The sequence below is a fragment of the Mobula hypostoma genome, chromosome 20, assembly GCF_963921235.1.
Source record: "Mobula hypostoma chromosome 20, sMobHyp1.1, whole genome shotgun sequence".
NCBI lineage: Eukaryota > Metazoa > Chordata > Chondrichthyes > Myliobatiformes > Myliobatidae > Mobula > Mobula hypostoma.
In genome coordinates this window covers 17,143,184-17,165,972 of record NC_086116.1, presented here as the reverse complement: position 1 = coordinate 17,165,972, position 22,789 = coordinate 17,143,184, and the positions used below count along the sequence as shown (strand labels likewise).

Here is a 22,789-nt window from a genome sequence, read left to right as displayed (position 1 = left end):
ATTCTCATGAAATCATATCTTCATGACCAGAAAGTGGCCACCAGTAGGGTGAGACATTATCCAAGAAGGGCAGCAAGGATGGTTCCAGTTCTTGAAAGGCATTGTGTAACCATTGTGCAAAGATAATTAACCTTGATGATCAATTGATTCTCCAGTGGTGCTTCATGCAAACATGGCAGGACCCGTAAACAAACAGGTCAGCTCTCAAGGTAATTGAGAAAGCTGATGTGACCCTAGAGCACCAGCAGACTCTTTGATGTGGGAGTAGATTTTTCTTTCCCCTTGCTGAGAGTAACAGCAGAACCTGAACAGGATGAAATTTGTTACGAGAATACACATAAAATTAAGATGTTTGCTGGCCTGGGCTAGCATCAGTGGCATCAGCAGTTGGTCTGCCACCTGCCCTCAGGGGAAGGAGAGATAAGGAACAATGGCGCAGCGTCTGGAGATGTGTAATGAAGGGATGTGGGAGGAAGAGCTGTCTGGAGCGGCTCCCCCCTTTGAGCCCTGAACTGTTTGAAGTGATGGACAGGCGATACCCCAGCAGGGGGATAAAAAGGGACAGGTTCGCTAAGACAGACACACACGCCACCCGAGGTAACGAGACCCTGGAAGCGGTGCGCTTCTCACGAGTGGGTGAGAAGTCCCAGACAACGACAAGGGTGGAAAGGTACGATCAGCGGGAACCCGGTGTGTGTCCGCCCTTGCCTGGGTGCCGGGTTCACTGCAGAGGATCGACCGCATCTGGAGGAGGGGTCACAGTCGGTGACCTCAGGTGACATCACCAAGGACCCGCCCAAAAAGCTGTTTGTGAGCCATCTCGCTGGTCTGTGAGCCATCCTGCTGGTCTGTGAGTGAAGCCGTTCTGAATGATGAGTTGTTCCTATTCTATCTCTCTCTTCCCCCACATTGTCCACCGCCATGGCAACGATTACTGCGAACTGAACTACTAAACTGGACTGAACTTTGAGTCATTTTGAAATTGGTCATTTACCCCTAGACAACGATAGAGCTTGATTGATGCTGTTATCTTAATTCTGTGCACATGTGTGTTTATCATCACTGAACTGTTGCATTTATTATCCTTTCGATTACTGTGTTGCTTGTTTCTTTAATAAAACTTTCTTAGTTCGAGTACTCCAGACTCCAACTGAGTGATCCATTTCTGCTGGTTTGGCAACCCAGTTACGGGGTACGTAACATAAGTGGGGTTCTCGTCCGCGATTTTGAACGCTAAATTTGGGACGGAGTAAATTGATTGGGTTAAAATTCCCGAAAGAAAGAAAAGACAAACAGCAGAAATGGAGGTTGAGGAATTTATAAAGGCGCCGACCTTGGAGGCATTAGAGGATGCCAGGAAATCGGAATTGATAGCTGTGGCCAAACGGGTGAATCTTGCTAAGGTGAAGTCGACAATGAGGAGAGAGGAGATACACAGAGCTATTGTAGAGCACTATGTATCTAAAGGTGTGTTTCCCCAAGGTGAGCTGGGGGAGGTGTCTATTGAAAAACCTGCTGGAGACGCGGTACAGGTACAGCTTGAAAAACTGAGACTCGAGCACGAGTTCCGGGTACGGCAGTTAGAACACGAAGAGAAAGAGAGAGAAAGACAGTTGGAGAGAGAAGAGAGAGAGAGGGACAGACAGTTGGAGAGAGAGGAGAAACAGAGGGAAAGGGAATTTGAGCTGGAGAAGTTAAAGATAAGGGCCGAGCAGGGGCTCGTGCCGAACCAAGGTGGAGGGTTCCGGGCGACCCAGGAGGTTAGGCTGGTTCCCCCATTTGACGATACCGATGTGGATCGGTACTTTCTCCATTTCGAAAAAGTGGCCATAAGTCAGGAATGGCCGAGGGATAAGTGGGTTGTCTTACTTCAGAGTGTACTGAAAGGGAAAGCCCAACAAGCTTACTCCGCCTTATCCGCGGAAGATGCCCAGAAGTATGAGGTGGTGAAGGAGGCCATCCTCAGGATTTATGAGTTGGTCCCGGAGGCATACCGGCAGAGGTTCCGGAATGCGAGGAAGCGGTGGGACCGCACGTATTTGGAGTTTGCTCGCGAGATGCAAACATATTGTGAGCGTTGGTGCGCCTCGAAAGGGGTAGAGGGGGATTATGACAGACTGCTGCAACTGATTCTGATTGAGCAGTTTAAAGGTTGTGTCCCTGAGGGTATGAGACCCTACCTCGATGAGAAAGAGGCAGCCACGTTAGCCGCAACTGCTAAGTTAGCGGATGAGTATGCGTTGACGCATAAAATGAAGGTTGCCCCGAGTAAAGGCTACCAGAAGGGTAGTCAGGACGGCGGGGAGAGTCCGCCGGAAAAGTCAGAAAGTAAGCCGGGGACTAGTGAAAAGGATAAGGTAGACCGGGAGCAGTCTGGTAGGAAGTCTCCTGGGGTCGTCTGTTATAATTGTGGGAAAGTCGGACACTTTGCGTCCAGGTGCTTTGCCCCAAGGAAGGAGACGGGGAAAGGAAAAGCGGAAATTTTGAATGGCTGTATTGAGCTGTTAAGCGAACCGCTAGGGAAGGACAGGTCTGAAAAAGTCCAGGAAGGGCGCGAGAGGTTTATCTCGGCCGGACTGGTGTCAGTGAAGGAGAGGTTAAAACCAGTTCCAGTGCGGATCTGGAGAGACACGGGAGCGTGTCAGTCACTAATACTGAAGAGTGTATTAGAGTTTAGCTCAGAGACCCAGACTGGGGAGGTAGAGGTCAAAGGTGTTGGGGAAGGGACAGAGTCAGTCCCTTTGCACCAGATACATTTACAGAGCAACCTGGTCTCTGGACTAGTCACGATCGGGGTGAGGTCCGAATTACCGATGAAAGACGTGGAAGTCTTGCTCGGTAATGACATCGCCGGAGGGATCGTGTTCCCAGTCGTGAGATTGACGGGTCAGCCTGCCAGCATGGAGGCCCCGCCCGCGATGGTGAATTTGGCTGAAACATTTCTGCCAACCTTGTATGAGACAGGGTGTAGTGAGATAAGAGGTAGTGAGGGAGCTGGGACGGACGTAGCAGTAGCCAGGAAAGAATTTGTGCAGACGCAGGAGCGAGACGAGGGGCTGATGGTTTTTGCCGAGACCGCTCTCTCTGACACAGCCTTGACAAGCTATTGTGCGGAGGAGGAAGTGCTAAGGAAGAAAGGGAAATCAAGTACAGCATCCGCAGATGAGGAGTGGGGGGTGGTGCAAAAGAGTTATGGGGATGAGGTTTTTAACATGGCCCACGAGGTACCCCCCGATGGACATTTTGCGGTGCTGGAGGAAACAGTTGGTGGAATCATGAAAGAGAGTTACCGGCTGCCCAGGGGGAAAAATGTTATTGATCATGACCGACGCGAACTGAGACGGTCACCGGCTTTTGATATGCTAACAAACCTAGTCGGTGTTAGCGTGGAAATCAATGATGCTAGGGGCCCCTTGATAAGAGGAAAAAACCATTTTGAAAAGATTAGGATGGGATCGGTCAGATGGGAGAAGGCTATTGTTTTGGCCAGGTCTACTGATAAGGTCTCTCCCTTAATCCCCGAAGGAGTAATTAAACGACTCGCACCCATGTGTTTGATTGTCCCGAGGAAATGCAAAGAACTGGGACGTTGGGTTATGTCGGTTACAATAGGGCGGCCAAGCAAACAACACCCATATTTTTCGAGTATTTCAGTGACTAAAGGGCTGATGAACACAGAGGTGTGTATTGGCAATTTAATACGGCTGTCTGAAGCCAGCTTGATAGTGAACCTTGGAAAAAATGAATTCGGCCACACGAATGTCACTTACCTGGGAATTGTGGTGACACAGGGGCAGCTGGCAGTGATGCAAGCTACAGTGCAGGCTATCGCTGACCTCCCAACCCCGACAGACAAGAGGGCCCTCAGAAGGCTTTTGGAGATGGTGGGGTACTGCAGGAAGTTTTGCAATAACTCTGCGGTCAATACCCGTCCCCCTCCTACTAAGCCCTTGCGAGGGAAAATTGAGTCGGAATGGGACGACCCTTGTTGTTGTGGTCCGGGACAAAACCAAATGAGAGGTTACATTGGTCGCAATTCATCAGTGTTTTTGGCCACTATGAAGTTTGCTGAGTTGGAGCCTGGTCTAAGGGATTATTAATAACACGTGTAAAAGGAACAGAAAATGTGATGACTGTCTGTCAAGGTGTTGACAATTTCAAATTCTCTGTATTAGCTAAATAACTGTTAAAGATGTATATTGTGTATGTATCAGATAATGTAGTCATGTTTGTAATTTTTACCTCCCGGTAAAAATCCTTAAAGGGGGGAAGTGTTACGAGAATACACATAAAATTAAGATGTTTGCTGGCCTAGGTTAGCATCAGTGGCATCAGCAGTTGGTCTGCCACCTGCCCTCAGGGGAAGGAGAGATAAGGAACAATGGAGCAGCGTCTGGAGATGTGTAATGAAGGGATGTGGGAGGAAGAGCTGTCTGGAGCGGCTCCCCCCTTTGAGCCCTGAACTGTTTGAAGTGATGGACAGGCGATACCCCAGCAGGGGGATAAAAAGGGACAGGTTCGCTAAGACAGACACACACGCCACCCGAGGTAACGAGACCCTGGAAGCGGTGCGCCTCTCACGAGTGGGTGAGAAGTACCAGACAACGACAAGGGTGGAAAGGTACGATCAGCAGGAACCCGGTGTGTGTCCGCCCTTGCCTGGGTGCCGGGTTCACTGCAGAGGATCGACCGCATCTGGAGGAGGGGTCACAGTCGGTGACCTCAGGTGACATCACCAAGGACCCGCCCAAAAGCTGTTTGTGAGCCATCTCGCTGGTCTGTGAGTGAAGCCGTTCTGAATGATGAGTTGTTCCTATTCTATCTCTCTCTTCCCCCACATTGTCCACCGCCATGGCAACGATTACTGCGAACTGAACTACTAAACTGGACTGAACTTTGAGTCATTTTGAAATTGGTCATTTACCCCTAGACAACGATAGAGCTTGATTGATGCTGTTATCTTAATTCTGTGCACATGTGTGTTTATCATCACTGAACTGTTGCATTTATTATCCTTTCGATTACTGTGTTGCTTGTTTCTTTAATAAAACTTTCTTAGTTCTAGTACTCCAGACTCCAACTGAGTGATCCATTTCTGCTGGTTTGGCAACCCAGTTACGGGGTACGTAACAAATTCCACAAACGCTCTTCTGCCCGCAGTCTCTTCCACTTCCCATACAGACTGTGTCAATACAAATGTAGTCTGTACCATTGGGTTACCTAAATCCTATAGCTAATCCCACTATCCTTTGGCATCTTTTATCCTTTAATATGCCCTATTAACTATATTAATTATTCAATTCAACAATAGTTTGAAGAGAAAAGTTTCACCTATTTATTTAATTATTGAGAATAGGCTGTTCCGGCCCTTTGAGCCAGACCACACAGAATCCCCCAATTTAACCCTAGCCTAATGATGGGACAGTTTACAAAGACCAATTAACCTACCAACCGGTACGTCTCTAGACTCTGGGAGGAATCCAGAGTATGCAAGGGAAACACACTCAGTCACGGGAAGAATGTACAAACTCCTTACATGCAACGGCAGGAATTGAACCCAGGTTGCTGATATTGTAAAGCATTGTGCTAACATCTAGCTACCATGCTGCCCCATGATCCTTCGTGTTAAATTGTATTGCTCTCCTATCCTGGAATTTATGTCTTTTTGTTACCAACTTGAAAACAGCATAGGTAACCTGGAAACAGTAGTATAAACACAACTTTCAGTCATTTTGAAGACCTTAATACAGTTTTCCTTTGTTTTTTTCCTGCAACTTCCTCCATTTTAATGAGGAAATCTCTAACCACTCAATTCTGTCTTCACAATGATAACCCACAATTATCCAATAAACTAAATAATGCCTACTGATCAATATGTGTGGAGTTTATAAATGTAGAGTTTTAAATACAGTTTTATACAACAAAACATCATAGCTATAGAACCATTGCATAATTACTCACAGGTGAAGCAGCAGGAACTGTCCACACGTACTATCTCACCCTAAGTGCCAAGAGAGAGAACAAATCTATTAGTGAGTATTTTTAAGTTTGTAAAATGTAGTCCATCAGCTTTACTTAAAAGGAAATGAAAAGCAAACAATGCAGGTGCTACAATTCTCAAATAAAAGTTCTAACGAAAAGTCACAGAGCCGAAGCATCAATTTTGTTTCGTCCCCTCAGATGCTGACCAACCTCCTGCGTATTACTATTACAACTTAGAAATCAATTCCTTGCTCGCTAGTATTGGGACTGTTCTCAGAACCCCTTGGTTAATGGTAGGGGTCAATGGCACAAAAAAGGTTGAGAACCCCTGGTAAATACAGTTATGATTAGATGGCAATTACAAGCTGTTACATAGTGTACCGTTTACATTGGAAAGCACTAATGCTACTCTAGGTGGAAGCTGTTTCCATTACTGAAATACACTGAGACTGATATTCATTGCGGTCAGCACGTCAACACAAAAACCTGAGTGTACTGTCTGGTGCTGTCTCACTGTGATGTAGAGGATCTGCAAAGGTAACCTCTCTGCCGCAAGATATGGGGTGGCAGACCACCAGAACAGACACAGTATATCGATGGATGAAGTTCCACTTTGTGAGGTAGGGATCGTGCAGGCATTGATATTCCCAAACCAAAAGTCTGCAGACAATCAGATTTGTATATAAGAGGCAGCAAAATACATGTTCACCTTTACCTAACTATTTGGCGTTAGGACTTGGTTCTAAAGATGGCCCCTCCATACACTTCAGTCATTTCAAATTCTGAGGTTTCATCATGCCTCTGTGCAGGCTTCCACAACACACAGCATCCATACCTGCTTGAAGTCTTTGCTCAGTTTGGAAGAAACTTAATTTAGCACCAGTCCACTGCATTCATTACAAAGACTGCCAGAATGGACCATGGGAGTTATTGGATTGGCTGAGTTTTAACCCTTCCACCTGGATAGCCAATGACAAACACTTCAGAGTAAATATTCCCTTTACAGCAAGAAACATCAAAATTGAAGACACAACCACATTTCAGAAATTTGGCTTGTTCCTACTGAACAGGGTCAAAACAGTGTTAAATTGTAAGGACTGGTGGATTAAAACTGATGTCAGGAAACTCTTTCAACAACTTGTGAACTCAGGTCTCAGCCAGGTAGGTGAATATTGGATTCTCCCAAAAACAGTTTCGAGAGGCTTTTCCTGAAATGAATGATCTACAGTCGTCAAACTGATCTCTTTACCTAACCTTCTAGAGTGATGGTCACAGGCCAGCAGCAATGTCAGCACTGAACAGTTTTCTGTCTGACAGACTGAATTTCACCAAGTCCTATCATCTGTAGATACTGAGCACATTGATTCCTTACCCCTTCTGATTTGCATCCTTGCTCGTCAAAAGGCATGCAGAGCGTTGTTCGCTTTTCTGTCATAAATTCTCCTCTTTCATTCACTTTGCATCTGTACGAGTCACAGTTATCTTGGAAGCTTTCATCTGACTGTTGAAAAAAGATGCTCTCTTCACATACATATTAAAATCTCCAGTCGAAGCTCCGAAAAGTTTATAACTGAACAATTTTGTTTTAATTTTACATAGTGAATGTTAATGCAATGTTATTTGTGTCTATGAAAAAAATCCATGGGGCCTTACAGGATATTACAAAGCTATTGTCAGCTAAGTAGTTTTTTTTTAATAAGTACAACCATTTCCTGTAATATATTGAACAATTTACATACAAGAAAATTTTGCAAGGAATAGAGTAAGTGCTCAAAAGGCCTAATTTTAGTCATGTTGGATGGGAACTAAATATTGACCTAGATACCAACAGTATAGTGCTAGAGAGGAAAAAAAATAAGTGGAGCCTGGCAGGACTTACTGAAATCATTTGAGTTATTAGGCGCTTTGCAAGGACCAATAAAAATATTAGGTTTAAGTGGAGCAGCCATTGCTGAAGCAGCTGTAGTGTGAATGGGCCAGTGTTACAGTGGGCAGCTGAGGCTTTGTCGAGGAGAGGCAGATGCTAAGGTAAGTTCCCTTCTTTCTTATAGCACATTTAGAACAGCATGAGTGACAATCAGGTTAGTGGAGATGTGGGAACGCACGGAGACCTCCAGTATGCCTGACAACTACACCTGCAAAAAGTGGATCCAGCTGCAGCTTCTTACTGACCATGTTAAAGAAAGAGACCTGGAACAGAATGAACACCGGACCATTCGGGAGATGGAGGGGTTGATTAATAGGACATAGAGGGAGGTGGCTACACATAAACTGAAGCAGATGGGTAACTGGATGACCAGCAAGAGAGGGAAGTTGAGTAGGCAGCCAGAGCAGGATACCCTTGTGGCCATTCCCCTCAATAACAAATATGTATTGTTTTGGATACTGTTGTTGGGGGGTGGGAGGTGGGCAGACCTAGCAGAGAAAAGCCACAAGTCTCTGACAGTAAGTCTGGCTCTGTGACTCAAAAGGGAAGGTGGGAAAAGAGGCAAGCAGTAGAGCTAGAGGACTCGTTGGATAGGGAACTAACAGGAGGTTCCGTGGATGAGAAGGAGATCGCTGGTTGGCATGTTACCACGGTCAAGAACATCTCAAGTGAGTCTTTAGGAGGGTAAGCAGTCAGAGTTTGTGGCCTATGTCAGTACCAGTGACATAGTCAGGAAGGATAACAAGGTCCCAAAAAGTAAGTTCAGGGAGTTAGGTGCTAAAATAATGGACAGGACTTCTAAAGTGGTGATCTCAGGATTGCTACTCATGCCATTCTGCTAGTAAGGCGATAAATAGGAAGATACTATAATTTAACAAGTGGATAAGGAACTGGTATGGGGGGAGGGCGTCAGAACTTTGGATTATTGAGCTCTCTTCCAGGCAAGGTGGGACCTGAGCTGGGGTAGGGGACCAATATCCTTGTGGGAAGGTTGGCTAGGGGGGTGCTGGGGTACTTAAACTAGAGTTGTAGGGGGATGGGAACCAGAGTACCAGGGCAGATAGTTGATTGCTAGTGGGGAAAGTATATGTTAAACCTACGTACAAAGACAGGAACCGAAAGGTTGACCAACAAAGGCTGTCCTGACTTTCAATGCAGAGAATATTGCAGGCAAGGCAGATGAACTTAGATCATTGATCAGTATGTGGAATTATGATATTGTAGCCATTACCGAGACTTGGCAGTAAGGGCAAGACGAGCAGCTGAGTGTTCCTGGGTTCCGTATTTTAGATATGATAGAGGGAATAATGAGCTTGTTGGAAGAAAGGCACGGCTAACAGGTTTGGGGACCTTTGGTTTTCAAGGGATATTAAGGCCTTGGTTAAGAAGTAGAAGGAGGTGCTTAGTGGGTATAGACAGCAAGGAACAAATGAGGCATGTAAGGAGTGTAAGAAATGTAAGAGAACACTTAGGAAGAAAATCAGGAGGGCTAAAAGAAGGCATGAGGTTGCTCTGGCAGATAAGTTGAACGAGAATCCCAAGAATTTCTGTGGACATATTAAGAACAAAAGGATCGCAAGTGACAAAATTGGTCCACTTGAATATCAGCATACGCATCTACAGTATGTATGGATCTGAATGAAATGGGGAGATCTTAAATGGATTTTTTGCATCTATATTTTCTCAGGAACCAGGCACAGAGTCTATAGAACCGAGGCAAAACAGTAGTGAAGTCATGGACTGAATCCCAATTATAGAAGAGGTGCTGCTTGCAGTCCTGAAAATCTTTCCTACCAAATGCAGTAAGCGTATACAACAGTTCATCTCTGTGCAACAGAAAACACACATCATAGTGTGATAGTCTCTGCTTTATTATTTCGTACATTATTTTTGCAAATTGGTAAATATTATTGTGTATACTATTATGTTCTTTATCATCAGTTAATATTACTATATTTATTATTATTGCAAAGTCTGTTTTAAATGTTGCTGCTGTAACAAAATAATTTCCCACTCAGGATCAATAAAGTACTTATTATCATTATTTGTTACCATTAAATAAGGTGGATCTGACAAGGTGTCCCTATGGATCTTCTGGGAGGCTAGTGCAGAAATTTCAGGGGCCCTGACGGAGATATTTAAAATTTCTTAACCACAGGTGAGCTGCAGGAGGACCAGAGGATAGCTAATATAGTTCCGTTATTTAAGAAATGCTCTAAGAATAAACTAAGGAATTATAGGTTGGTGAGCTTGATGTCAGTAATGGGAAAATTATTATAAGGTATTCTAAGACATAGGATATACCTGTAAAAGTATAGGACAGACAGCACCTGGTTAGGATAATCAACATAGTTTTGTGCATGGTAGTTTGAGTCAAACTAACCTTTCTGAAGGAGGTTACAGAGAAAGTTAATAAAGGAAAGGCAGTGAGAGGCTGGTCCAGAAGGTTCATTTTCTTGGCAGCCGTATCTCGGGTAATGATGAGTTTGAGTACAGAGAGGAAATTAAGAACCTGGTGGCATGGTGCGAAGACAATAACCTATCCCTCAACGTCAGCAAGATAAAGGAATTGGTTGTTGACTTCAGAAGGAGTAGCGGACCACACGAACCCATTTACATCGGTGGTGCGCAAGTGGAACAGGTCAAAAGCTTTAAGTTCTTCAGGGTCAATATCACAACTGCCCTGAGTTGGTCCAACCAAGCAGAGTCCGCTGCCAAGAAGGCCCACCAGCGCCTTTACTTCCTGAGAAAACTAAAGAAATTTGGCCTGTCCCCTAAAACCCTCACTAATTGTTATAGATGCACAATAGAAAGCATTCTTCTAGGGTGCATCACAACCTGGTATGGAAGTTGTCCTGTCCAATACCGGAAGAAACTGCAGAAAATCGTGAACATGGCATAGCACATCACACAAACCAATCTTCCGTCCTTGGACTCACTTTACACCGCACGCTGTCGGAGCAGTGCTGCCAGGATAATCAAGGACACGACCCACCCAGCCAACACACTTTTCATCCCTCTTCCCTCTGGGAGAAGGCTCAGGAGCTTGAAGATTCGTACGGCCAGATTTGGGAACAGCTTCTTTCCAACTATGATAAGACTGCTGAATGGATCCTGACCCGGATCTGGGTCGTACTCTCTAAATATCCGGACCTGCCTCTTGGTTTTTTTGCACTACCTTACTTTCCATTTTTCTATTTTCTACTTATGAATTATAATTTAAATTTTTAATACTTACTATTGATTTGTAATCCAGGGAGCGGGAAGCGCAGAATCAAATATCGCAGTGATGATTGTACGTTCTAGTATCAATTGTTTGGTGACAATGAAGTATAAATTATAAAGTATTCAGGTTGAAGTAGTATATTGGATTCAACATTGGCTTAGTGGGAGAAGATTGAGAATGGTACTGGATATTTGCCCCTCTGAATGGAAGCGTATAATTATTGGTACACTACAGGAATCAGGGCTAGGTCCACTGCTTGCATCTACAAACGTATATTAATGATTTGGATCTTAAGAACCTGAGGTGTAGGAAATGGTTAAATTTATATATTTATTGAGATGCATTATGTAATAGGCCCATCCAACTCCTGGAGCCATGCCGTCCACCAATACCCCGATTTAGTCCCACTCTAATCATGGAAACATTTACAACAATCGATTAACCTACTAATCAGTACATCTTTGGATTGGGAAAGGAAACCAAAGCATCAGGAGACAACCCATCTGGTCATGGGGAGAATGTACACACTCATTACAGACAGCTGCAGGAAGGGTTAAATCCACAATTTACTAACTTTGAGGTAAAGTATTTAAACCGTGCCTATGAATACTAACCTTTAACTTAACCAATGTCCCATTTCTTAGACTAATAATGCACACGGTGGCCACACATGTCCCACAGCAAGAACCATTTTCTTTTCTCATTATGTAACCCTGGAACAAAAGAGAAATAACAGTCATAAAATATTACAGACATTTTCTTTATAATGATAGTTGCCTGTGAACACTAATATTAATTGCATGCAGTGGTCATATTAACGACCATAGGCTAGATCTTGGTAGAGTAGAATAGTACTCCCACAAGTATCACTCCCTGGGTAAAGATCAGCCTCACTGTCTCCCTACAGGTTTTAGCACTGAAAGGACTTTCCACAGTGTAGCGAAGAGGCTGAGCTGCTGATCTGTCTTGGACATTTTCAAACTGCTTCAGATAACTAATGACACCAGGAACAAGGCTTTAAAAGTATCATTAATGCTATGGATTTAAATTCCTTTGACTTTCAGAAACACAAGAGAACTTAAAATTAAATTAATTAAAATAATTTAACATTTTAAATCTTATTGCAACAAATAAAATCAAATAAATAATTAAACTGAAGAATAATACTGCAGGTATGTTCTTGTGGGCATCCCCAAGTCATCCAAGGATACGGAAAAGAAAAGCAGGTAGGCAAACGGGGTGGAGGAGCTCTATTGGCAAAAAATAAAATCAAATGCTTGGAAAGAGGTGACATAGGATCAGAAGATCTAGAATTCTTGCGGATGAAGGTAGGAAACTGCAAAGGTAAAAGACCTTGATGGGAGTTTTGTACAGGCCTCTAGACAGAGGAAGTTCATGAGAGTAACCCCAGGAATGAAAGATTTAACATAGGGTTTTATAGCTCTGAATTGTACTCACTGGAGTTTAGAAGAATGAGGGACGATCTCATTTCAATTCATCAATTATTGAAATGTCTGAATAAAGTGGCTGTGGAGTGAATGTCTAGGACCGGGGGACACGGTCTCAGGACTGAAAGATGTCCATTTAGAACAGAGGTGAGGACTAATTTCTTTAACGAGAGCGTTGTGAATCTGTGCAATTAATTGCCACAGATGGCTGTGCAAGCCAAGTCACTGGGTATAGTTAAGACGGAGGTTGATAATTTCTTGATTAATCAGGGCATCGAAGGTTACGGGGAGAAGGCAGGACAGTGGTCTTGAGAGGGATAATAAATCTGCCATGATGGAATGGCAGAGCAGACTCGATGGGCTGAATGGCCTAATTCTGCTCCAATGTCTTATGGTCTAATGACTCAGTGAAAACATTCAATCAATCATAAAATCTTTGAAATGACAATCATTTAACACTTCACAAGATAATAAAGGTTTCTTAGGCTGTGAAGAGAGCACACGTGCCTGAAGTTATAACGTATACTCCCGCTACAAGTAAAATCCCTCCATTCCCATGTTCTATTAATAAGGTGAAATGCTGTTGTTACTTGTACTATATCTACAAGGCTTGAGGTACAACTTGGTGTAAAGTTGATTGGAAAGGCTTGTTTGGCAATGTAGCCATGTAATCAACGAGAAGGTCTGAAACATTTGTCTTGGCTCATCACCTTCATTGATCTTGTGAGTGACGGTACTTATCTTTGGGTGCCAGAATTAACGTACTGTATGTGACAGCATCAATCATTGACTAAACTCAGCTCTCGAAGTTTCATCCTGTGGGCTTAACTAACATTGTCGTATACATTTAGCATCATTGATGATGGTGTAAGCTTAGTACTTAACCAATAAACCAGCTTCATATTTAATTTTGGGTGATCATTTTTCTGCAGAAAGACACCCCTATCCCATCCAAAATGGTATTTTTAAGAATTCACCATTTCTTGTTTCTTTTCTATTGGCAATGATCTAAATATCTCAAAGTTTCAAGGTTAATAACTGTCCAGTAGGCTTCATGAAGTCGATTATTGCTCCATGTCAGGGTATTCTCCTCTCCAGCTGGCATGTTGTCAATGGGATGATTTACAGCATATTCAGAGATAAACTTGCCTTATATTGCTTCTCCGATAATCTGAATATCAACCCTGATTTTTTTTTAAAGGAAATAAAGGGATCTGATAATCACAGACACGCTACATTGTGTGGCTTTTTGGTAACTAGCCACCTAATTTAATACGCTACCCATTCCTTTGAATGGCCAGTTTGAATTAGGTTACTCTCCTCTACCTCCCCATGCATTAAGGACACTAGAATGAAATCATTAATAGAAATAAACAATAAAATGGTATCTTACATCAGGGCAACTTGCACAACGTGTAGTTCTACACTGGAGCGTATATTTGTTCAATTTCTCTGAGCAGCTACACAACGTGCAGTCATTGACCTTCACAGATTCTCCCACCTAGGAAAAAATGAACAAATTAATTTACTAACGTTAACATGAAGCACTCAAGCATAGGAGCTTGTCATTTTGATAGGTTAAGGCTTCCCTTTCTGCTTTGAATGGCTGGTTAATATGCATTTGTATATATTTAATAACAGCATCTTAACTTTTTGGTACACCTCCACGATTATTGTGGTTAGCCAATTATAACTTGTCCTATGGTCAAATTAGCTGCTAAGCTTTTTAAGTTATACAGGGGCCTATGAATTTAAGATTCTACTGAGAAAGCAATGCTACTAAAATTTGCAGGGTGGAAAGGTAGCTATAAATTACATAGAACATAGAAATCTACAGCACATTACAGGCCTTTCAGCCCACAATGTTGTGCCAACTATGTAACCTACTCTAAAAACTGCCTAGAATTACCCTACCACATAGCTCTCTATTTTTCTAAGGTATCTATCTAAGAGTCTCTTAAAAGACCCTATTGTATTCATCTCTACCACCATGGCTAGCAGCATATTCCACACACCCACCTCTCTCTGTGTGAAAAACTCACCCTTGACATCCCCTCTGTACCTACTTCCAAGCACCTTAAAACTATGCCCTCTCGTGTTAGCCATTTCAGCCCTGGGAAAAAGCCTCTGGCTATCCACACGATCAATGCCAAATAATAAAAATTATTTTAAAACTTGTGTGGCAAAATCAAAAATCAATATTCTTCAGTATGATTGTCTTCCTGAATTTCTGACTGTAATTAATATGATTCTGAAAGTCTCTATCACTAGGAAATTTATACAAAGGAACGAAGGTAGACCATTAATAATTAGAATATAAAGTGCAAGCTCTTGGTGGATTTAAGGGCACGGTTTCTCCTCAGCTTGAGTTCATGATAATAAACTACATTAAGCTTTGGTCTCTTTTCACCTCCTCTATTTGGTTATCTTTGTGTAAAAAAAAGTTTCATTGAGCTGTTATTTCTGCAGAATAAAACAGCACTTCCAAAGAAATAGTTGAAATTTGCCTGTTGGGAAATTCAGGACCCTGCACATCTGTGTATACGTACATATGTGTGTGATTACTGTGTCCCTCCAAAACCACTCAGACTTGAACTTTGGTGTACGATCGTCAGAAGTACTCTATATGATTGTCAGACTTCTAATCACATCAGATGCAGGGCATAAATGCTCTCCTGGTGGGAAGTTGACCAACTGGAAGCATGAAATTATTAAACTCTGTTCATAGCAGTAACAGAACAAATGGTGATTTTTAAAATGCAAGTCTCTGCTCAAATTAAATACGTGTTTCATACTTCTCAATTTAGTGAATTAATTTCCAAAATATGTTGCAGAAAATCTCCCTCTATGTAGAGATGGTTGTTCGGAAGCCACCCACACATTGCACTGAAACGCGTAACAAATAAACAACTTCGTTTCACTGCTTCAGTAATTTCAATAGTGTGAACTCTATGTAGTCAGTTAAAAAACTGGTCCTTCTCATTCTAATAATAATAAAAATGTGAGGCAAATTCAAGTGAAGCAAGATCCCGGTGTGAACAAAATCAACGTTGAGTTCTGGAAACACACAGCTGGTCAGGCATCATGTTTGAAGAGAGAGAGAAAGGGTTAACATTTCTTGAAAATGAACTTCCAGTCAGAACCCGAAATGTGAAATGCTAACTTATTTACTCACTGGATGCAGCATTAAATGTCAGATTTCCATCATCTGCAGTATTTTGATTTTGTAATAGGCAAGATCACCTTATTTCAGAAAACTGCTTATTTTAAAAGATTTGAGTGTCTGGCAACCCTTGTCCACTTCATCTCATTCTGTCTGCTTAGAGCAGTTTTGGTCCGGAAAGGATTCTAAACAGCAGCAGTTATTGATAACTCACACAAGGAGGAGTGGAAAAAGAACTTGCAAGATAAAACATTTCCTTGTCTGCTTGGACATGATTATTTTATTTCCTTACATGACTTCCTACTTCTGACTAGCTGTCCATCCAAGCAGGAGTTTTTTTTTAGCCTTCAAAGTATTTTCAGCTTTCCCAGTTTTTATTTTTTTACCTTTCATATTTTCATGAAAAAAAAATTCAAAGAGAAACATGGACTTATTTTTAATTCTCTATGACAGATTGCTTGTCGAAATTCCCAAGAGATGAATCGTTAATTCCTGGAGAATGTTGGACATAAGAGAGCGGGCATTTTGATGGGAAATGCCAGAAATGATGGAGATAGACATTACTTCCACATGGAAACCAATATCAAACAGGCAAAATCAAACATTGATACTGAGCAACACACATGAGATGCTGGAGGAAATCAGCAGGCCAGGCAGCATCTATGGAAAAGGAGTACAGTTGACGTTTTGGGCTGAGACCCTTCAACAGGACTGGAGAAAAAAAGATGAGTCAGAGTAAGAAGTTGGGGAGGGGAAGGAAGAAACACAAGGTGATAGGTGAAACTGGGAGGAGGGGGTGTTCGGTAACTTCTGCCATCTCCAACGGGATCCCACCACCAAGCACATCTTTCCCTCCCTTCCCCCTTCCCCCCACCTTCTGCTTTCCGCAGGGATTGCTCCCGATGTAACTCCCTTGTCCATTCGTCTCTCCCCACAGATCTTCCTTGCACTTATCCTTGCAAGTGGAACAAATGCTGCACCTGCCCCTACACCTCCTCCCTCACTACTATTCAGGGCCCCAAACAGTCCTTTCAGGTGAGGCAACATTTCGCCTGTGAGTCTGTTGGGGTCATCTACTGTATCCAGTTCTCCCGGTGTGACCTTCTGTATCTCGATGAGACCTGATGTAGATTGGGAGACTGCTTCGCCGAGCGCTTACGTTCCATCTGCCAGAAAAAATGGGATCTCCCAGCGGCCACCCATTTTAATACCACTTCCCATTCCCATTCCGACGTGTCAGTCCATGGTTTCCTCTACTGTCGTGATGAGGCCACACTCAGATTGGAGGAGAATCACTTTATATTCTGTCTGGGTAGCCTCCAACCTAATGGCTTAAATTCGATTTCTTGAACTTTTGGTAATGCTATCTCCTCCCCCTTTCACCATTCCCCATCCCCTTTTCCTTTTCTCACCTCCTCCTTACCAGCCCATCACCTCCCTCTGGTGCTCCTCCCCCTTCCCATTCTTCCATGGCCTTCTGTCCTCTCCTATCAGATTCCCCCTTCTCCAGCCCTGTATCTCTTTCACCGAGCAATTTCCCATCTCTTTATTTCACCCCTCGCAGTTTGACCTATCACCTTGTGTTTCTTCATCCCCCCACCCCCTAAATTTTTACTTTGACTCCTCATCATTTTTTCTCCAGTCCTGATGAAGGGTCTCGGCCCGAAACACTGTTTACCCTTTTCCATAGATGCTGCCTGACCTGCTGAGTTCCTCCAGCACTTTTTGTGTCTTGCTTGCATTTCCAGCATCTGCAGGTTTTCTCTTGTTTGTGATTGATACTGAGCTTTCAAAATATTGGGGGCCAAATGTAGCAGAGAATGTTGTTTATCTCAAGCTGAAGTCTTCTTCTCCATACCAGTCCTTAACATATTGTTTCCTCCTGCTTTACCTGTGCCCATCGTATAGTTCTACTACCAGTTGTGTGCCTTTACATTTTCATCTAACTCTTACATCTCATTTTTTCCTTTAAGTTACAGCTTTCTGAACTCAAATTTGCTTCAGACAGCTACTGTTGCCTGATTCATATCTTCACTCATTCTTTCCATCAAGATTCACATTTCAACGTTCAACTTTTCATTCCAAAGCACAGCTATTGTTGCATTATATACAACAGAGCAATGGTAAACAAATAATATAACTAGCCCTTCTCTTACCGCAATGGTGGATCCATTTAGCAAGCAAACACTTCCTGGAACTGAAACATAAATATTAATTAACAGAAATATTATTAATAGTACTTGCGCAAATTCCCTATGGCATCCACATTTAAACTGTGAATTTTACACAATTTTCCCTCTGGCATGCTAATATTAATAACTGAATTTTATTGATTGAACAAGTTGTAATGAAATAGGCTCAGGAGGGGTCATGATTTGTAATTTATGTCCTTCATTATTTTATGCATTTAATATTGATGCTATAATTGCAAGACCAATTTAAGGGGGAGAGGAATGAGTTCAGGTTTTAGTTGGTGCAAAATAATCATGCTTACATCCCTGGGAGCAGCTGAGGTCTCATCACGTCCCAGGAACCCATTCCGCCTGAAGGTTTTAAAGGATTTGGAAGATTGAAAATCTAACTTCCATTCATTAACCTGAAACATTTCAGCTGAAGACATTTGTGCCATTTATAACCGATCGACCCCAGTAACTCAGTCCAGCAAACTTTTCCTAATAACGCCATGAACAAACAATGCTTTATGTAAATAAGTGACAGTCAACAGAAGTGAAGGGAACTTAGGCTAGTACCAATTCCCTGTGTCAACGCTGCCTCTGTATTAAAAACAGAAAAAGTTCAGCAGGTCAGCCAGAATCTGTAGAAAGAGAAACAGGGAGTATATTTCACATTCTTGTCCCTTCATTGGAACTGAAGAAGATCTTATGACATGTTAACTGTTTCTCTTTCCACAGACCTACAGAGATTTTCTCACATTTCCTGCTCTGTTTTTGCATTTTCAGCTTCTGCAAATTTTTTAGATTTTTTATATGTATTCTGTAGGGTAGAAGAGACAATTCCGTAATTCAGAATTAATAACAAATTCATAGTCTCTCAGCAAGCCTCTCCAGGAAGTCCGGCTTGTGATTGCTCCTACTGATTTCAATGGATGAAAGCTTCATGAGATGTGTTCTCTTAATTTAGCGTAACAGCACTTGGCCTGTTTTATACTTTTAAAGCAGTGTGGTGTATCAGCCTTATCAAATATTTGCCATAAAGGATGTGTGTCATCAAAAGAAGAAGAGCCTATATAATAAAGCTCACCACATTGGCATACAGGACAGCAGTCTATGAATTGGTCACACTGCAGCTCATAACCCAGAGGACACTTAGGCACATCAATATGGGAGCAGGACCGATTCTTTTCATGCAGCACCGCTTCCCCGTTGACTTCCAGGCACTCATTCATAATGCATGGATTTTTAGAGGATACCCACTGATCACCAGCCTGCAAGGTAACAACAAGATGTTACATTCCACGGGCGTAAGATGCAAGTGTCAAAAGATGTGCCCCTGAATACATTGAAGGAGTATTACTTTCAAATTAATATCAGCTATGCAAAATTATGTCCAGATTAGTCTGCCAAAAAATACTTAGACATTATGGACTTAACCTCCTCAGACTCATGTGTCAAAGGATACTTAAATGTCAAAATAAAATTTACTTCAACATATTGTGGAACATGTCTTAAAGGTCCTATGTACTAATGAAAACATTTCAGAAAGGGTCCTGCCCACTCACCCGATGCACTATTTTGATAGGATCTGCATCACCTCTTGGTAAGATACTTTCTTCACACACTGCATGCTTGCATTTTCCACAGCAAGCACCCTCCTCTTCTCTGTAGATGTAGCCCTACGGGAGAAAGGTTACGCACAATGGAATCAATCTAAGCTCTGGTTTAATTGTTTTAATCAGGGCATATGATTGTTTTGACTCAGATTCAACATTTCCTTCTGAGGACCAGTCTAAATGCTCTTTTTAAATCAAAGTGTATTCAGCTGTCAGATCCACCCTCCTGATATGAGTTTGGAGATGGAGAATATCAAGATAATGAATGATGCATTAGTCTTTTGTTTTTCATTTGATTACCTTAACTGGCATATTGTACTATCATGAGCTACAATATACCAAACACTGGTACCTTTCATCTCAGTAGGCATCTCATAGACAACCTGTTATCTCCCAACCAAAAAAGACCACAAAGTATTCATGGTGCTTAATCTACTCCCGACCAACAAAGGCCCACAGGGTCCTGAAGTCTACTATAATAAGCACTTATGAAAAGTTATGCAAAACTTCTCTATTAGAAAGCACCAAGGCCTATTTAATCAGGATGATCAGGAGATCCAGAAGCTAATTAATAAGAATGCGTGGTGTGTCTGGATTGAAAATTTTACCACATCTTATTGAAAATAAAACAAGCCTATAGTCATTTGAAGGGTGAGGTCCTACAGATAGCTTAGGACTTAGAAAACAGGTGGCGAGTGAAAAGAGCACAAGATATCCAGTAACTAACTAATAAACACAATAAGCATGGATTTTTCAGCACAGTCAAAAAATCATTTAAATATTCAAGGCCCCTCCTTCTGAGAAGCAAGGAAGGACGGAAAAACAGTTAAGTCCCAGTGAAAGGAACACTTTGAGGAATCTCTTCACTGACCCAGAATTTTGGATGCAGCCATCTTTCTCTTGACTCTAAGGCACGAATCTATGCTCATATTACAGTTAACTATTGACCAGCAAGAGGCTGAAAGGGGCTTGTGACAATGAAAGGGAACAAGGAGCAGATTGTAATCCTGCTGAGGTTCAAAATTTTGGTGGAGAGAAACTTTCTGATACAAATTCATAGCTTCATCTTCCTGGTCTGGGAGGGGGACATAGATTAGATTTAGATTAGCTTTATTTGTCATATATACATAAATACATGGAAACATACCGTGAAATGTACAGTGAAGTGAGATATCAAGTGGGCACCTCACAGATGTCAAAATTGTAACAAACTCAAAGAAGAAGGTATCACCCTAATATGGGATGTCATTCTACATTCTATCAAATGGACTGTCATCAATCAAATCCTCATCAACCATTTCCTCTTGTTGGTCAAGGAGATGCCTCCAAAATTGACAACTTGTGATTACATCGAATCTTACAAACCTTATCAAACAAAATTGAAGATCAAGTTATTTAGATGAAATCAGAACAAGGACATACCAATTTTGTCAAAAATATGGACACTTAAGGACATCTTAATAAAGAGGTGGAGAGGCAGTAGCTTTAGGGAGGGAATTCCAGAACTAGGACTCGGGTAATTGAAGTTGTGATTATCAATGCAAAGAATTGGAAATGCCAGTAAAATCAGAGTTGGAGGTCATAAACATGAGAAATTCTGCAGATGCTATAAATCCAGAGCAAGACACACAAAATGCTGGAGGAACTCAACAGGTCAAGCAGCATCTAGGGAAATGAATAAACAGATGACGTTTCAGCCCAAGACTCTTCTTCAGGACTGGAAAGAAAGGGGAAGATTCCACAATAAAAGGGTGGGAGAGGGGAAGAAGGACAGCAAGAAGGTGATAGGTGAAGTCAGGTCAGTAGGAAAGGTAAAGGGCTTGGGAAGAAGGAATCTGTGTTGAGAGGAGAGTGGACCATAGGCAAAAGGGAGGGACAAGGGGATCCAGTGTAAGTGATAAGCAGGTGAGAAGAAGTAAGTGGCCAAAGTGGGGAATAGAAGAAGGGAGTGGGAGGGAAACATTTTTTACTGGAAGGAGAAATCAGTATTGATGCCATCAGGTTGGAGGCTACATCAGGTTGGAATATAAGATGTTGCTCCTCCACCTTGAGCGAGGCTTTATTGTGCCACAAGAGGAGGCCATGGACCAACATGTCGGATTGGGAATGGGAATTGGAATTAAAATGTTTGGCCACTGGGAATATCTGTTTTAGGAAGATGGAATGGAGGTGCTCGACGAAACAGTCGCCCAATTTATGAGGGGTCTCACCAATGTTCCCTCTAAGGTGTGTACTCGTGCACATGCACACATCTTTTGCTACTAGTGCACAAAGGAATTTAAACTGTGCACAAAAGTTATCACCAGCTACCTTGTTGTCACGTTAAGTATATTTCACAATCGTACACAATCACATTTCCTTTTCTCTTTTATGATGTGGACGGTGTTGACACCATGGATTTGCAATGATTTGTCTGCAGATCTTAGAACTGGCTTATGTATACTGTTTTTGTTGAATCAGTTAGTGCACACATGTTGCTGTCACTGGGCAAAAAAACTTGCACTGCACAAGATTTTTGCTCACACTGGTCAGTACAAATTAGAGGGAACATTGGGTCTCATCAGTATAGACAAGGCCACATTGGAGCCACTAGACACAATATGGAGGAAATCTTCCATCCTGAAATAGAAGAGTACTCCAGGGATAGGCAGTGGTTAAACTGTGGTGGAATTTGTAAATGTAACAAACTATACATAGATTTTGGATAAACAGGATGAACGTGAAATTGGATTGGGTCACCCAAGTTATGATGGGACACAAATTTACGCTGGCCATGGCCATGTTGGAATGGAGAAGGTGAGTAAGGGGACCTCAGCAGCTGATGAGCTGCGATTGAGTTGGATTAGTGAATATTTTGTAGTTGATGATAGAGCAATTGAAGAACATGGATCTTGAGTCAGAGTGTTGTTCAGAGCTACAACACAATGGTCTCAGGCTGAATCCAAAATAGCCAGCAGGCTGACAAAGGGAAAGTAGAGAACAAAGGAGATTCCTTCAGTCATCCCAATATTTATTGTAGAGAGAAATCCTGACCAATCAGAATTGAAGGTCAGCCACTTAGTTTGACAAATTGAAGTGAGAGGAAGGATTGAGAGTGATGAGTGTTGGTGCATATATGGAACCTGACTTATTTTGGTACATGGTTATCTAGTGGAAGAAGGTAAGTGAGTAATATATGGGAGCCCAAGGATAGATCTTTGCAAAAACAAGGGGGCGCGAAGTGAGGCCAATAACTCTCTTGTCACATATACCA

At 42.3% G+C, this 22,789-nt stretch overlaps 1 protein-coding gene across 1 annotated transcript in view; it reads right to left on the bottom strand.

Annotated features, from left to right (window-relative positions):
- vwf (von Willebrand factor) overlaps positions 1-22,789 on the bottom strand; it is a 132,557-nt gene that overhangs the window by 9,624 nt on the left and 100,144 nt on the right. Inside the window, exons 44-50 of the mRNA XM_063072474.1 lie at positions 19,486-19,599; positions 19,008-19,191; positions 17,903-17,943; positions 13,977-14,084; positions 11,750-11,848; positions 7,355-7,483; positions 5,962-6,001 (exon numbers count right to left, since the gene is read on the bottom strand). Of these exons, the coding sequence (XP_062928544.1) occupies positions 5,962-6,001; positions 7,355-7,483; positions 11,750-11,848; positions 13,977-14,084; positions 17,903-17,943; positions 19,008-19,191; positions 19,486-19,599 (715 nt within the window). The remainder of the gene's footprint in view (positions 1-5,961; positions 6,002-7,354; positions 7,484-11,749; positions 11,849-13,976; positions 14,085-17,902; positions 17,944-19,007; positions 19,192-19,485; positions 19,600-22,789) is intronic.